General features: G+C 37.8%; 1 protein-coding gene across 3 annotated transcripts in view; it reads right to left on the reverse strand.

The window, feature by feature from the left end:
- CCDC141 (coiled-coil domain containing 141) overlaps window positions 1-16,577 on the reverse strand; it is a 212,703-nt gene that overhangs the window by 120,220 nt on the left and 75,906 nt on the right. For all 3 annotated transcript variants that reach the window (XM_004267379.3, XM_033423654.2, XM_049712584.1), the window contains exon 6: window positions 13,384-13,500. In XM_004267379.3, coding sequence (XP_004267427.1) covers window positions 13,384-13,500 — 117 coding nt within the window. The remainder of the gene's footprint in view (window positions 1-13,383; window positions 13,501-16,577) is intronic.

Consider the following 16,577-nt stretch of genomic DNA (forward strand, 5'->3'; position numbering starts at 1 on the left):
GTTGGTTCCTTCTTGGGGCTGTGAGGATATAACCTGTTCCAAGCACCTCTCTTGGCCGTGTAGATGGCTGTCTTCTCCCTTTGTCTCTTCACATCATCTTCCCTCTATGGGTGTCTGCCTCTGTGTTCAAATTTCTCCTTTTTATAAGTCATACTGAATTAGGGTACACTCTGATGACCCCATCTTAACTAATTACATCTGCAATAACACTATTTCCAAATAAATCACATTCTGAGACACTGGGGGTTAGGACTTTAACATATAAATGTTGGTAGACACAATTCAACCTGTTAGTCATGAAAAAGGTAGAATAGTGTCTTAAGGGTTGAGAAGCAATGTTTATGTTTTCTATTTTATGAGAGACTAAATGAGGTATTAAGAATGAAGAGAGAGGGGCTTCCCTGGTGGCGCAGTGGTTAAGAATCGCCTGCCAATGCAGGGGACACGGGTTTGATCCCTGGTCCGGGAAGATCCCACATGCTGCGGAGCAGCTAAGTCCGTGTGCTACAACTACTGAGCCTGTGCTCTAGAGTCCGTGAGCCACAACTACTGAGCCCGCATGCCACAACTACTGAAGCCCACGCACCTAGAACCCATGCTCCACAAGAGAAGCCACCGCAATGAGAAGCCCGTGCACCACAACGAAAAGTAGCCCCCGCTCACCACAACTAGAGAAAGCCCACGTGCAGCAACGAAGACCCAATGCAGCCAAAAATAAATAAATAAATAAATAAATTTATTAAAAAAATAATGAAGAGAGATACAAAATGAAGAGATGGAAAAGGTAGGACTTAGAAGAATGGATGAAAGCTTAAATTTGGAACAGAGGGGAATGGGAAACACACTGGGAGAAGAAAAGTGAAAAAGAGACAAAAAAGGACTGAGAAGAAAAGAGTCAAGTGATTTCGCTTTGAATGACTAAGTGACTGTGAAGTTAGGTTAAAGCCTCGTTGAGAATTTTAAAAGAGCCTGAAAGTTTTGTACTGGTTGTTATGGGGACAAAATAGGGAATTAATGGCTGATAAAGAAAAGAATTTGTAAGGCTAATTGATAATAGATCATTTGCTTTTTAAATAGATCTAATCAGAAAAAGTGTGCTAATTGTTTCATCTTCTTTGAGAAGTAGGAAGAAACAGAGACAATGGGTGATTGAGTTTACTCACAAATAGCCTTGGTCCATGCTGAATCGTACAAGGAGGGAAACCAGGAAAAGGTGAAAGGAAAGGGGGGTGGGAATAAGAGCACTTTTGGGTGATACCATGGACACAAGTGTGGCCACAGGAGTGGGAAACTGAAGTAAAGGCCTTTGGAGTAATGAATGTCACAGAAATCTAAGGCCACTGCACTGAATGCCACCAAGTGGACGCTAAAGAGTAGCACAGGAAGGTTGTAGGGATTTAAGGTGTGACTGGATTAAGACATAAGAAAATGTCTTTTTAGGTGTCCACCTCAAAGACTCAACTTCACTATTATTATTATCATAGTAATATTACCTTGAGTTGTGATAGCAACTACAAGAAGCCATGCTTTGTGGGAATTTTTATTTAAGGGCTGACAAATGACAAGAAGGAGGAGAAGCAGGAAAAGGAAGAGGAGTAGGAGGAAAAAGAAAAGGAAAGAATATATGTGAAGAATTTTTATAAAAGTCATAACTAAAAAGAAAAAATTTTTCTAAGCATTTAAACTTAACGAGCTGGTGAAGGTTTCATAAGCAGGTGATAGCAGGTAGATTTTCTGAACTCATCCCCTTCTTAGATGAGCATAAACATTCTGAGAGACTCTCTCAGTTAAATTTCTCTTGGAAATGAAAGCATATGGTTCACTAAGCTTTAAATTAACCCATAAGTTAAGGCGGAAGTAGGGTTACCAAGTGAGAAATCCCATCATTTTATAGATTCTTCCCAATGCTTGCAGGCAAATTCAATACTATTTAGACATGTTTTGCCTGCTAGTAATAAAATTGTTTATAATTTATGTTCTGTGAAAAATGACATCTGCTTTTAATTGGGAAGTTCATTAAAAAATCAGACAAGTAAAACAAATTATTTGTTAAAATGAAGACAGAGGATTTGAAATGCACTAATGCAGATGTCTCTACTGTTTAGAGACTCAGTTAATTTCTGCCTTGAGACATTTCAGATTCAGACCTCATTTTATTTTTTAAATTGGATGAAACATTATAAAAGTAACAAACTCTGCTTCATTTTGTAGATTTTCCTTAGAGATGCTGTGAGCTGATTTACTGAAGCAATATGTTTTAAAGTGGTTTTGCCATTTTTTTGCATACCTTCAGTGAAGGAATTTGGGGATGTAATGGAAGTTCAAATATCAGAATAGTCAGCTTCTTTATACAGGTTAATACATACTGAAATGAAAAGAAAATCACTCAACAATGATTGTGAAATACTCTGAAAATATTTGGACAACCTGGGAACTATAATTATACAAACTCTAGATATTGCTACACACTTCCTGAACCACCCAAGAGACCTACAAGTAGCTCCTTTTGTACTAAATAGTTCATGTAAGTGCTATTCCTGTGGAAATATTTCTATTTCAAAAAAAGGAACAACTGAGCAATTTAAACACTTGTCTTTTGATCTTCAATTACCTGAGTAATAAATACAAGCAACAAAAATAAATCAAGTTCTAAGCTCAGACAATCTTGTCTACACCTTAAGAGACTCAAAGATTTATTTAGACTTAAACCTTCCAAGTTCTTACAATGACCCAATATTTCAACTCCATCACTTAAACTCTCTTTCATTCTTCTGCAGTTCTTTCCTCCATAACCTTTGCTACCCAAAGGGTGATCCAGAGACCAACAGTATCAATGTTACATTGGAGTTTGTTAGAAATGCAGATACTCAAGCCCCACCCCAGACCTGGTGAATCAGAATCTGCATTTTAAGGTCCCCGGGTAATTCACGAGTACACTATAGTTTGAGAAGATCTGGTCTACAATACACTGAAAGAATGGCTTTTTACAATCAGATAGATGAATAAGAGAAAAATGATTACGGAAGGGGAAATTTGCAGATGGTATGATCTTATACATAGGGAATCCTTAAAAAACTATTAGAGCTAATAAATTAATTCAGCAGAGTTTCAGGACACACGATCGATGCACAAAAGTCAGTTGTGCCTCTATAGACTAGAAATGAATAATCTGAAAAGGAAATTAAGAAAAAACAATTTCGTTTACAATAGCACCAAAAAGAATAAAATACTTTAGAATAAATTTAACCAAGGGGGTTCAAGACCCATACACTGAAAATTATAAAACATTGTTGAAAAAAATAAAGAAGACCTAAACAACTGGAAAGACATCCTGTGATCATGGATCGGGAAACCTAATATTGTTAAGAAGGCAATACTCCCAAAGTCATCTACAAATACAATGCAATTCCTATCAGAACTCAATGGCATTTTTTAAAAGAAATGGCAAAGCTGATCCTAACGTTTTGAACTGCAAGGGAATCCTGAATAGCCAAAACAATCTTGGAAAAGAACAAAGTTAGAGAGCTCACAGTGTCTGATTTTAAAACTTACTACAAAAACTACAGTAATCAAAACAGTGTGATACTGGCATAAGGACGGACATATAGATCAATGGAATAGAAGTGAGAGTTCAGAAATAAACCTATACATCTGTGATCAATTAGTCTCAATAAGGGTGCCAAGACCATTCAATGGGGAAAGAATAGTCTCTTCAACGAATTGTGCTAGGGTAACCAGATACCCATATGTGAAGAATGACCCTTACTTCATACCATACACAAAAATTAACTCAAAATGGAGCAGGGCTTCCCTGGTGGTGCAGTGGTTAAGAATCCGCCTGCCAATGCAGGGGACATGGGTTCGAGCCCTGGTCCAGGAAGATCCCACATGCCACGGAGCAACTAGGCCCATGCACCACAACTACTGAGCCTGTGCTCTAGAACCATGAGCCACAACTGCTGAGCCCACATGCCGCAACTACTGAAGCCCATGCGCCTAGAGCCTGTGCTCCACAACAAGAGAAGTCATCGCAATGAGAAGCCCACGCACTGCAATGAAGAGTGGCCCCCGCTCGCCGCAACTAGAGAAAGCCCGCGCACAGCAATGAAGACCCAACACAGCCATAAATAAATAAATAAAATTGATTTTAAAAAAAGTTAATTAAAAAAAAATGGAGCAAAACCTAAATGTAAGAGCTAAAGCCACAAAATTCTTAGAACAACCACAGGAATAAATCTCCATGACCTTGGATTTAGCAATGGTTTCATAGCTTTGACATCAAAAGCAAAAACAAGAAAATTTAAAATAAATAAATTGGACTTCATCAAAATTAAAAACTTGTGTTCATCAAAGGACACTACAGGCAAAGGGGCTGAATAGACATTTCTTCAAAAAATATATTCAAATGGCCATGAAAAGATCTTCAACATCACAAGTTATTAGCTATTACGGAAATGCAAATAAAATACTACAACTGATAGTACTTTACACACACACTAGGATGGCTAGAAAAAAAATTTTTTTTAATATAAGAACAAACACAAAAAGTAAGTTTTAGCGAGGATGTGGAGAAATTGAAAGCATTGTACATTGCTGGTGGGAGCATGAAATGGTGCAGCTACTGTGAAAAACAGTATAGTGACTCCTCATTAAATTAAATGTAGATATATCATATGACCCAGCAATTTCACTCCTAGGGATATACTCAAAAGAACTTAATGCAGGTATTCAAACAAAAACTTCTATGTGAATGTTCATAGCAGCGTTATTCACAATGGCCAAAAGGTGGGAGCAACCCAAATGTCCATCAACTGATGGGTGGATAAACAAAATGTAGTATATTTATACAGTGGAATATTATGCAGCAGTAAAAAGCAATAATGTACCAGTACAGGCTACAACATGGATGAACCTTGAAAACATGCTAACTGAAAGAAATCACACACAAAAGGCCACTCATATGATTCCATTTATGACATATCCAGAATAAGTAAATCCATGGAAAGTTGATTAATGATTGTCAGAGGCAGAGAGAGAGAGGAATAAATTGACTGTTTAATGGGTATGGTGTCCCTTTTTAGGGTCATGGAAATGTTCTGGAACTACAACATTGTGAATTTACTAAATGTCACTAAAGTTAGATTTTATGTTATGTTTATTTTACCATCATTAAAAAAAAGTCTCTATTATGTTGTGCTTGTATGAGGCATTGTGCTAATTGTGTATTGCATGAGAATACAACTAATCCTCACGATGACTGCATGAATTAGGTACAATTATTACCTTCTTTCACAAAACGGGGAACCTAGGCTCAGATATACAAGAAGTTTGCCCAAGCGTACATCAGAAGTAAGCAGAGATGCTAGGATTTAACTCTAGGCACTGGGAGTGTACCATTCATTCCACTGCCATATTCTGAGATACTATGTATTGCTGCCTCAAATAATGTATGATATATCTACACAGTTTAATAACATGTAATCATTAAGAAAACATATTTAAAATATGCATTTGAATGGAGAAATGCTTATGACATAATGCTAATTGGAAAAATTACACTGCAAAACAATACATACACAACTTTGTACACAAACACACACATACAGTGTATACATACACACACAGGTTTGGAATACCCAATTTTTTGTATGTTTTATATTTCCTTCTCATTTTCATATACACCTATGCACTATGGGTGATTTTAATTTTCTTTAGTTTTACGTATTTTCTAATTTTTCCAAAATGAGAATGTATTATGTAATCAGAAAAATCAAACAATAAACACATTTTTAAAGAGCCACATTCCTGTAGTGGTTCTGTTGATGATAATTATGCATTTAAATTATTCAAATAAGCTTGCAAGAGACTCTTCTACTTCCTTATCTCATAGTTATAAATATTTTGTAACTTTAAACTTGACTTTTTCCTCTGAATAAAGTTTGCTTGGGACCTAAGCATTGGTATTTGTGTAAGATCTCCAAATAATATTATTTAAAGGAACCTGAGGCTAAGGTCACAAATCCAATTTATGAAATCACTCAGCAACAACTGGAAAATATTTTCAATGACTTGGAAAATCGGATTAGATGATGAATCATGGAAGATTATTTTAATCTTGAAGCTGAGGAATGTGAATTCTACTATAGTAAAACATTGAAGATGATGTTTCTTTACACTATTTTCAGTTTGTTTCTCTGGCAGAACTTCAAAGATTATTTGTTAATCAAGGAGTTTACAAAAAATATATAGCCATCTATGAAAATTAAGGAGAATATGGACATAAATGAAATATATGGGAAAATCCTCTAAGTCAGTGTCTCTTAAACTTTTGTGTCCATACAAATCTTCTGAGAGAAATTTGTTAAAATGCAGATTCTGACCCAATAGGTTTGGTGGGTGGAGTCTGAGATTCTGCACTTCTAATGACTTCCAGATACTGCTGTCTGGGAGCCACAACTGGAATAAGTCTTTTAAATGGGCATTAATAACCTCCATCTCAAAAGATATCATGCCCCATCTAAAGTTACTCTCATTCAAACTTCAGCAGTTTTCTAAAAGATTATTCTGTCTTCAATATCACTTCTTCCCATTCTTATCATTCACATTTTTTCCAAGGTAATCTTCTAAAATGCAAATCAGCTTAAGCTACTACTCCACTTAAATTGCACCTCACTGATCATCAGGTCTCAAACCCAAATGCTTACAGGGGACAGGCACGTAATGTAAGTGAGTAAAGCAAAGGTGGAAGAGGAGGTAATGAGGAACGGTGGGGACTGTGGCAAACCGAAGTACACATGCCTTTTCTCAAGGAAATAGCTATTGTTAGGCTCCAGCCAAGAGCTGCAATGTCTATAAGGAAAGATGAGGCTGACAATGCCAGGTCTTCCATTTTTTAGAAGGAACAGGAAATCTGGATTCCATTTTGATGAAAATATCAATATCTTAAGATTGGCAGTGAATTTTTTTTAATCCCGATTCCCCAAACAAACTACATAAAATCTCTGGGCATGAGATCCAGATGTCAGTATTTTTTTCAAAGCCCCTGTGCGAGTCTTGTGTGTACCAACTGTAAAGGGCCTGAACTGAAGCAAGAGTTGACACTACAGAAGTGTGGGGATTTATAGTCCACCATGGTGGTATGAAAATTACTTTAAATTGAAAACAGCTAAACAATTAGCAGCCACAGAAAGAAATACTACCTACACTTAAGTGGAGCCTCCTGAAAGTACAGTTGCCATTGACCTCCTCCCGGGGAGTTTCCTGATTTAAAGAAGATTGATACTTGGCATCAGGAAGTATAAATTCAACTGCCATATACCTTCCCACTGGGAAACCTCCAGCCAGGAAGAAGACAGACTGCTCATTCCTTTATCATCAAGAAGCCCAATAAAACCTTCCATACTCTCCCACTGAAGCCCTAAAAACTTTTCTTTTGTTGAATTGATCTTTGTAAGACTTTACTTCGGGCTATTCCATGAGTCGTCCATTACTGGGACTGCCCACGTATACTGTGTGAAAATAAACCTTGTCGTTACTCCTGTTAACCTGTCTATTGTCAGTTAATTTGCAGGGCCCCAATCACTGGAACCAAATTGGAAGAGGAAAAGTTTTCCTCCCAACAGAAGTAAAGGTTGACTCCTGAAGGCAGTTCTTCGATAGACATTATTTCTGATGTGCAGAAGAAGGAATGATTATGTCTCCTCAAAGGAGATAATAAGGAAGTGTTTGTTAACATATTTTAATATACCCTACAACCAACTCTGAACTCCAAACTTTTTTTTTTTTTTTTTTTTGCCGTACGCAGGCCTCTCACTGTTGTGGCCTCTCCCGTTGTGGAGCACAGGCTCCGGACGCGCAGGCCCAGCGGCCATGGCTCACGGGCCCAGCCGCTATGCGGCATGTGGGATCCTCCCGGACCGGGGCAGGAACCCGTGTCCCCTGCATCGGCAGGTGGACTCTCAACCACTGCGCCATCAGGGAAGCCCTGAACTGCAGACTTTGAATTCAAGCCTTGGAGCATCAAATTGATACAGGATAAAATCTAAGAGTATGTAAGATTCTTAACCGAAGGGTCGCTTATAATCATCCATGTCTGTTATTTCTTTAACTGTTACATATGTAAGAGGAAAATATTTTTTCATATTCAGTAAAGAAAGTATAATTTAATACAAAATTACTCATACTTAAAGGCTGTATTAAAAAATCTTTTAGTTCAGTTCTTTCAACACATTCTGAATAAGGTATCACAGTTATTAAGAGATATAAAAGTTGCCATATTTCTTATTTGAATGCGTTCCAGTAAGAAATGAGAGGAATTTTCAAAGATTATTTAGCAATAATTTACTGGTAGACTAACAAGCAATACAGAACAGCTTGCTACCATTGGACTTAGCTTACGTTCTCTATGTTACCAGATTATTTATATGTGTCTCACTAATGAATCCCCAGCTTGAGGCCTTATTTCTACTTTAAAACTTCTTTGAAAGAAACAATCCCCCTTCCTCTCCTCATACCCACACTCAAAAAAAAAAAAAAAAAAGTGTAATATGCTGCTCCCTGTTTAAGGAGATCTAAAATTGGATTCCTCCTCCAGGAACAAGGAATGATATTGTTGAAAAACCACAGACAAAAACTATTTGAATGTTTACACCATGGATGGGAAAGGAAACATTTTTGGATGCACTACTAAAATGTGGGCACCTTCACAAATATTTTCTAATTGAATTATTCATGACTCCTCTTTACAGGTCAGGAAGGTGAGGCTGAGAGAGGTCAGGTGTACCCAAGATTGCAAAGTGAGCGACAGCAGGAATTCAAACCTGTTTTTTCTTATGTAGATATAACCTGAGATAGTATTGCAATCTTTATTTTTAGAAAACTTGCTAATCCAGGTAGGCAGAGGTTAGTAAAGATGGTGAAGGAAAATGTTTGAAGCAAGGTTTCTAAGTCCTTTCAAAAATCCTAACATTGTAAATAGGACCAGCATCATGGGCAAGTGATCTGTATCATCACAGCGACATTTGTTTAGAAGTCCCCATGCTTGGTTTAAGGTTCTGCTGTTGCTGTATTGAAATCTCAATACCTTTTAAAGAAAGGCCTCCATATTTCCATTTTAAACTGGGTCTCACAAATTATGCAGCTTGTCCTTCCTGCAAGGGCCAACAAAGTGACGGTAAAGTTTATAGATAAGAGAACCTTCCTTGAGGAGACAACAGGTGGTTAGCTCTCAGTGTCAGGGCCACATGACTTTCTGGAGCAGAATAAGGTCGATGCCTTAGACAGGAGATATGCTAGGGGATAACTTTCTGGGTGTGTTGCTTTCTTTCCCCATCTGCCTGGTCACTGTTTGTCAATGTATCTTTTCAGGAAAGAAAATAGGAGCCCCAACCCAGCACCAGCCAGAGGAGAGAAACAACATTAGGACAGCACTGGAATCTGACCAGGTGGACAGCTAATATATGAGAGGGAAGCAACCTGACCTGTTTCTCAGTGCGCCCTCTTCAACTCTCCATCAAGTGAGCTGGGAAGAGTATGGGAAATGGGTCTTGGAACAAAGCAGGGTCCAGACTCCAATCAGTGGGAGGTTCTCCAAGGGGTCCCCCTCCTTTGTGTGTATCTGGGGTAGAGGGGCAAACCAGAAATGGTGGAGCCCTAATTCTAACAACAGAAGCACTCAGGGGCATCTCCCCGCACCTTGACCCCAATTCACCCAGAAGAGGACAAGTTAGAGAACTGGCTTTCACACCTCCCATGCCTTACCAAGTGAAGTTGCTGGTATCCAAGGGAATATTAACTCACAGGGAAAAATAACATCTGATGAGCACAAGCAACACACCGAAATACCTAAATCAGAATTAATGCACTGGACAGACCAACAATTTAATATATGAATAAAGCACACCTTAGGATATAACGAAGAACGTTAGACAGGTGAAGCAGGAAAAAAGTTATGAGGAAGAATCAGTGTGAGGAATGGGGTATGAAAAACGTAATAGCTGAAGTTAGGAACTCACCAGAAGGGCTAAATAGAAGAGTCAGTGGACTAGAAGCCCAGGTATTATAAGGGATAAAAAAATGGGAGGCTGTTAACATTATGAAGGATAGAAGTAGGACATCAATATCTACGTAATAGGACTTTCCAAAGTTATGCGGCATCTAGGAATTACCATAGTGAAGATCACAAACGACTACTTAAGATCACAAACAGCTACTAGATGCAACCAGTGTTGTGGGAAGAAACACAATGAAAGCTATGCCTTAATACCATCTATGCAAATTGAAAACATGTAACTCCATATATATTTTAAGAATGGGAATATGTCTAAAGACACATATTGAACCCATTAGAGTAGGTGCCTGTGAGAATGGGGATGTGAGGAAGATAGAGAATGAAGGGGGAAATAATAAAATAAGACAAGAGAATAGCTGACCCGGAGATCTAGGATGAATTAAAGAGTTTGTGTAACTCTATACTGAGGACCAAACATTTAAAAATAAATAAATAAAGATAATGAATGGCTAGGTAGGCAAAAGGAGGCTAAATCACTATCTAAAGTCATTAGAGTCACAGAAAGACACTAGAAGAATGTTTCTTTCTTCTGGAAAGAGGATTTAAAAAACAGACATGGATCAAACAGCCTTTTTTTAATACCAGGCACTGTCCTAGGTGCTGGGAATACCAAGATGAGTAAGATACTATCTCCACATTTAAGAAATGTTGCTATTTTCCCAATCTAGTCCTATCATTTCAGCCATCTGTGAAAAGGTGTTTTTCACACTCACATTGCTTTAAATTTAACAAGCATAACAGTTATTATAATCTAAATCCTGTCTCTTTTATGAGACTGAAACTTAAAGGGAGTTTTAAGGTCACTTAGGCCCACCTTCTGTGGCCTCAGAATTCTCTTCTATTTTCCAACCTGCAAAGTTTACTTCCCTGTAATGACCATGCACTGTTATCATTTCTTCTCTAGGGAATGGCTGTGGATAAGTATGACCTCTGAGACAACTCCCGTTGGTCTCTTGTCTCTGGGTTGAACATTGCTAGGACCTTTAACTCTCATCACAGACAAATTGGTCTGATCATTGTTTTCTCTTATTCTACCTTATTTAGGAATGATCACCCTTGCCTAACCAACCACTCATACTCCATCCATCTGCTCAAACCCCACCCTTCTAGAAAGCCAACCTGGATCACCCCAGAACAGAATGCCACTCCCTCTTCTGCATTTATACTGATGGGGTCTCTTTCAACCCATGTGACTCAGGGACCCCTGCTGCCTTGAATAACCAGTTATCTTGACATTGGACTATCTAGTGTCCCAAATTGATGACAATTATCTTAAAAAACCTTTTCATCAATAAGTTATGTTTGAACTTTCATCTCTAAATAGATACTCAATATTTGATAATCTCTAAAGATGCTATTGAGATTAGGGGTTCCAAAGGCCAGACCATAGTTGAAGGAAAATCTTATATCATACAGAATGCTTCATGGGAAGTAATAAAACATGAACTCCCAACAAAGCAAACATACAATTTTTTTTTTTAGAAAATAAATTTATTTGCAAGGATGCTATAGATGCTATAGGAAAATAGGCTTCTCTGCCTCAGTTTCCAAAACCAATTCAGCCCCAAAACTACTTACTGAGTACATGGGGCAATACACAGCTTCTGTATGAGATCTGTAACTGGCTCCTGAGTGGCTCAGGACCCTGAAAGGAAGTAGTCATCTTGTCTGAAATATAATGGTGTTTATCAGGAATTCATACCCTTTTCAAACAATATTTGCTTGGGTATTCATATGGCTTAGCTTATACATATAACCAAAATGTGTAACTCTGTTATATACATTTATCCATATAATGAAATATGCTGCAGTTAAAGGATATTAGTTTACATAGGAAAATATTTATGATAAAGTTGTAAATGAAATAAAGCATGACTCTAATGCTATGTTTCTAGGGTTGTGTATGGAAAGACTAAAAGGGAGTGCACAGAAATACTAATACCAGTTATCTTAATAATGATTATCTTTGGGTTGAAGAATTCACTATTATTTTTCTTATAGTTATGAAATTTTCTATGATGTACTTTAATAATAAAATATGTATTATTAAAAATTTATTTCTTAAACCACTTAGGTGTACAACAACATAGGAATAATGATGGAAAGAATATCTATGTTTTTCTATTTATACACATCATCAGAGCTACAAAGGTAAACTGTAAACTATGATATGAGCTAGACTGCGGTTATACATTAACAAATATTCTACTCCAAACTGTCCTCAGGGCTGTGAGAAACCATAATAAATCCACAGTTACAGTAAATATAAGCCCAAAGTATGTCCAAGTTATGTGAATATACCATTTTTATTTATATGTTTTAAGGAAGCAACCATCCTATGCAATTCAGGTCATCTCTTGTGCTTAGCATTTAGGAATTTTTATAGACTTTTCACTGATAAAACTTGAGTATCACACGCACAGAATAAAATGCTATATGACTTCAATGAAAAAAAAACTAATTTCTCAAACAGATAAACCAAATGCTGAAACATTTTAAAGAATTTAAAAAATCATCAGCCATAATAGTCTTTTGTAACCGAATCTTTATCAGTCAGGCAAATATTCAAACCATACACTGTGAGTACCAATGTATCCTGTAGTGTTCAAAGAGAAGCAAAAACCAGCAAATGAAAACATCATGATCCCTATGAGGAGATTTCGGTCTAGATAAACGCAACCTGCTGCCTCCCCTTCCCCCACCACTACAAATCCCATCCTCCCAAACATGTAAATATTTATTTGCTTTGTATTCCTTATGTTCAACCGTTGTCTGTTAGTGTTGGGCCACTGTTTTCCTGAGCTTCATGACCTAGCTGTACGTACAACTATCAACCACCCAAGATATTAACAACAGAAAGTTCTCTAAATCTTGAAACTGATTAAAGTATTCACTGCTCCCACTCAATCTACTACAACTGGACTTTCATTTTTCTGCAGATAAAAATGGAGCACCTGTAAGGAACTTTGGAAAATATTTATAGACCCCACATGTACAAATGAGTCAATTTCCAAATAACAAGACACAATGGCGAGAGGAGCACTGCTGTGTGTCTGCTTTGCTCCCCTGGCTCTCAGCACTTTATGGTTCCATTTTGCACATCCACACACCTACAAGTTGTTGCCTGGCTGGTAGTTATTACTTTTTGCAAAACTAAGGAATGTGAAGCAAGTTAAGGAACTAGGGAAATATAAATGGGAACAGCAAGCAAACTATACAAAGAGAGTTTTTTAGTACTCCACTAAATTACCTACAGAAGTGTATTCAAGAGAAGTCCATGCAGTTTTCAATTATTTTTTTAATGTGTCTCTTACCTTTGCTTTTATTATCAGTTCCTCATGCTTACGAATTAGTTCCTCATTGTCTGAAAGTGATGAACCTAGACTTTGTTCCTGTAAATCTCTTATGGTTTTCTGAAACCAACAAGTAACCTAGGTAAGAAGCAACACAGACAGATCAAATTTCAAATAATTAGAATAAATGAGTAAAAATCCAGAAATCCTTCCTTAAGCTTTCAAAACTTAAGCTACTTCAATTTCTTTTTATATAAACTCATGTGTTAAGTTAATATAATCAGGGTTTTTTTTTTCTTTATTTCAATCTCTACATGCTTAAGAGAAAAAACAAAATAATACCCTAAAATCATGAGAACAATATATCATTTCATTGGATTACATAGCATGAAGAAAATAATTCAAAATCTCCTAGCAAAGAAGAACCAAAATAGATTCCCAAATTTTGGGAATATAATTTCCCAAATTTATATTCCCCTATAAACCATGCATTCTTTTAGAATATAAGATTATGAATCTGAGTGTAGTTACACAGACTCACATGAAGATATTAAATAGCATATGTAGAATTATGTTTCTACTATTAAAAGACAATGCAGGGCTTCCCTGGTGGCGCAGTGGTTGAGATTCTGCCTGCCGATGCAGGGGACACGGGTTCGTGCCCCGGTCCGGGAAGATCCCACATGCCACGGACAGGCTGGGCCCATGAGCCATGGCCGCTGAACCTGCGTGTCCGGAGCCTGTGCTCCGCAACGGGAGAGGCCACAGCAGTGAGAGGCCGGCGTACCGCAAAAAAAAAAAAAAAAAAAAAAAAGACAATGCAAAAATACTTATTTTGTTGCAATTGCTGAAAATCTGTATTCAGAAAATGACATGGAGAAGTTATTAAAATTCCATTGACATTATAAATGTCTAAGGGCATAACTCACTTGATTTACAATACGTGCCTTACACAGTGTTAAAACAACAAATAACAAAAGACTTGAAAGAAGCTGTGCTTTTAAAAATGATGATGTAAGTTGACGTGAGACTGATAACATGTGGCCCCTGGATGCAGATTCCTTATCCCAATTAAAGAAAAGAGAGTTGGAGTTTTACTCTCAAATCTTATACAGCATTATTCTCATGATCACATCATAGCTACTGATTCGTAAGAACCCCACTACATGCTAAAAAGTTTGCTAGTTGATTTTCGGGCATCATCTCTTTTTCTCTCAACAACTCTATAACAAGTATGATATCGACACTGTAGAGATGAGGAGAGGTTAAGCAGCTTATCCAGGGCCATACAGTAAGTGGCAGAGCCAGGATCTGTCCCCACACCCACATTACTCCAAAGTCCATGCTCTTTCCACTGTGCCCTGCTACCATCCCTGGGTAACTTAAAGTCTGTGGTCATCAGGGGAAATTACTTCACATCTGAAAAATGAATCCCAGCAGCCCACTCAAAGTGGTGGCACTGCCCAGGATATGCACTAGGTCTTTCTCCAGCCTAGCTTGTCTTGTCTGTCACAGCCTCAGGATTTCTCTGAATTCTTATAACATGGAGAGACATGTGAAGCAGGTGGTCAAAGAGAAAGCTACGTTAGTCCTGAAGCTCCACACAGCAAACATACATCACAGGGCTTCCCTGGAGGTGCAGTGGTTAAGAACCCACCTGCCAATGCAGGGGACATGGGTTCGAGCCCTAGTCTGGGAATATCCCACATGTTGTGAAGCGACTAAGCCTGTGCACCACAACTACTCAGCCTGCGCTCTAGAGCCCGCGAGCCACAACTACTGAGCCCACGTGACGCAACTACTGAGCCCACGTGCTGCAACTACTGAACCTGTGCGACTAGAGCCTGTGCTCCACAACAAGAGGAGCCACCGTAATGAGAAGCCCGCGCACCACAAAGAAGAGTAGTCCCCGCTCACAACTAGAGGAAGCCCGCGCGCAGCAACTAAGACCCAACGCAGCCAAAAATAAATAAAATAAGATAAATAAATTTATTTTAAAAAAGATGGCAAACTTAATGGATAAATGTTAAAAAATAAACATACACCACAAACACACACACACACACACACACACACACACTACACACACTACACAGAAGTCGTTAGGGTTTACGGAGAATAATACACTCCTTTACCATTACAGGGCTGATATCACAAAGCTGATTATGAGATCAAATGTCTGTACCAACACTTAGCATTTTCCAGCATCGAACAGGCAGTAAAATAGGCAGCAACGGGGTTTCTCCAGCTTTCTGCTAATTGGAAATCTTTGTTGACCAGCATTTTAGGCTACTGTCAGTGCAAAGAAAAGAATAACGGTGACCCTGTAGCAGTTTTCATGTGAAGTACGCCTCATTCTCTTCAGAACATTTGGTGATCTGTGCACAATACACATATTAGCCGGTCCCCATATCTCAAGTATGGTGTTTATTTGCTTACAATTATTTGAGGATGGTTTGTCTTTCTGGTATCCCAATTAGAACTAAATGATATGTATTATGTGCATATCAGAACTCCCAGAGAGTATTTTATCAAGAGCTATAAAATTTGTACATTAATTTATTAAAATTTCTCACAAAAGAGGCAGTAGGCCCATATAAAAACACAACTAGAGGAATGATTTAAGGGTTTCATCAAAGAAAAATGGATCCTGAACATAACTAACTTTCAGAGATCCTTTATTTTATTAAGTACTGGGAGTGAGCTTTATTTTTAGCTAACGTGGTAGGAACTCAAAAATCTCAAGAATGCTTTAATAGGGAAAGTTAATATAGAATCTGAGTGAAGAAAACATGGATACAAACAGGTGTTCACTAATCTCTAAAAACAGGTGAGAAGTCTGAACCCTCAGATAATCTTATTAAATTCTGTGAGTCAAGGCTTGTTATCTAACATATGCCAGCAGTGATGAAAGCTGGGAAGGAGCAAGATGTTTTGATTTTTTAAAGGTATTTACTGACCTCATCCCCTAGATTTGGCAAATACTGTTTCAGCTCCCCCCAAAAGGATACTATCCCCTTGGGCATGGCAATACTAAATATTACCTATAAGAGAATGTAAGATCTTTGGTGGTATTCCATATATCCTGATCACATACCTGCCTGATAAAGCATACTGACTCTCTAGATCTACACATTTTTACTACCAAATGCACCCTGGGAAGAAACATAAAAACAGGTTGGCATAACACTCAGAAGAAAATGGTTCATCCTCAG

This window comes from Orcinus orca, chromosome 7, assembly GCF_937001465.1.
Source record: "Orcinus orca chromosome 7, mOrcOrc1.1, whole genome shotgun sequence".
In the NCBI taxonomy this organism is placed as follows: domain Eukaryota; kingdom Metazoa; phylum Chordata; class Mammalia; order Artiodactyla; family Delphinidae; genus Orcinus; species Orcinus orca.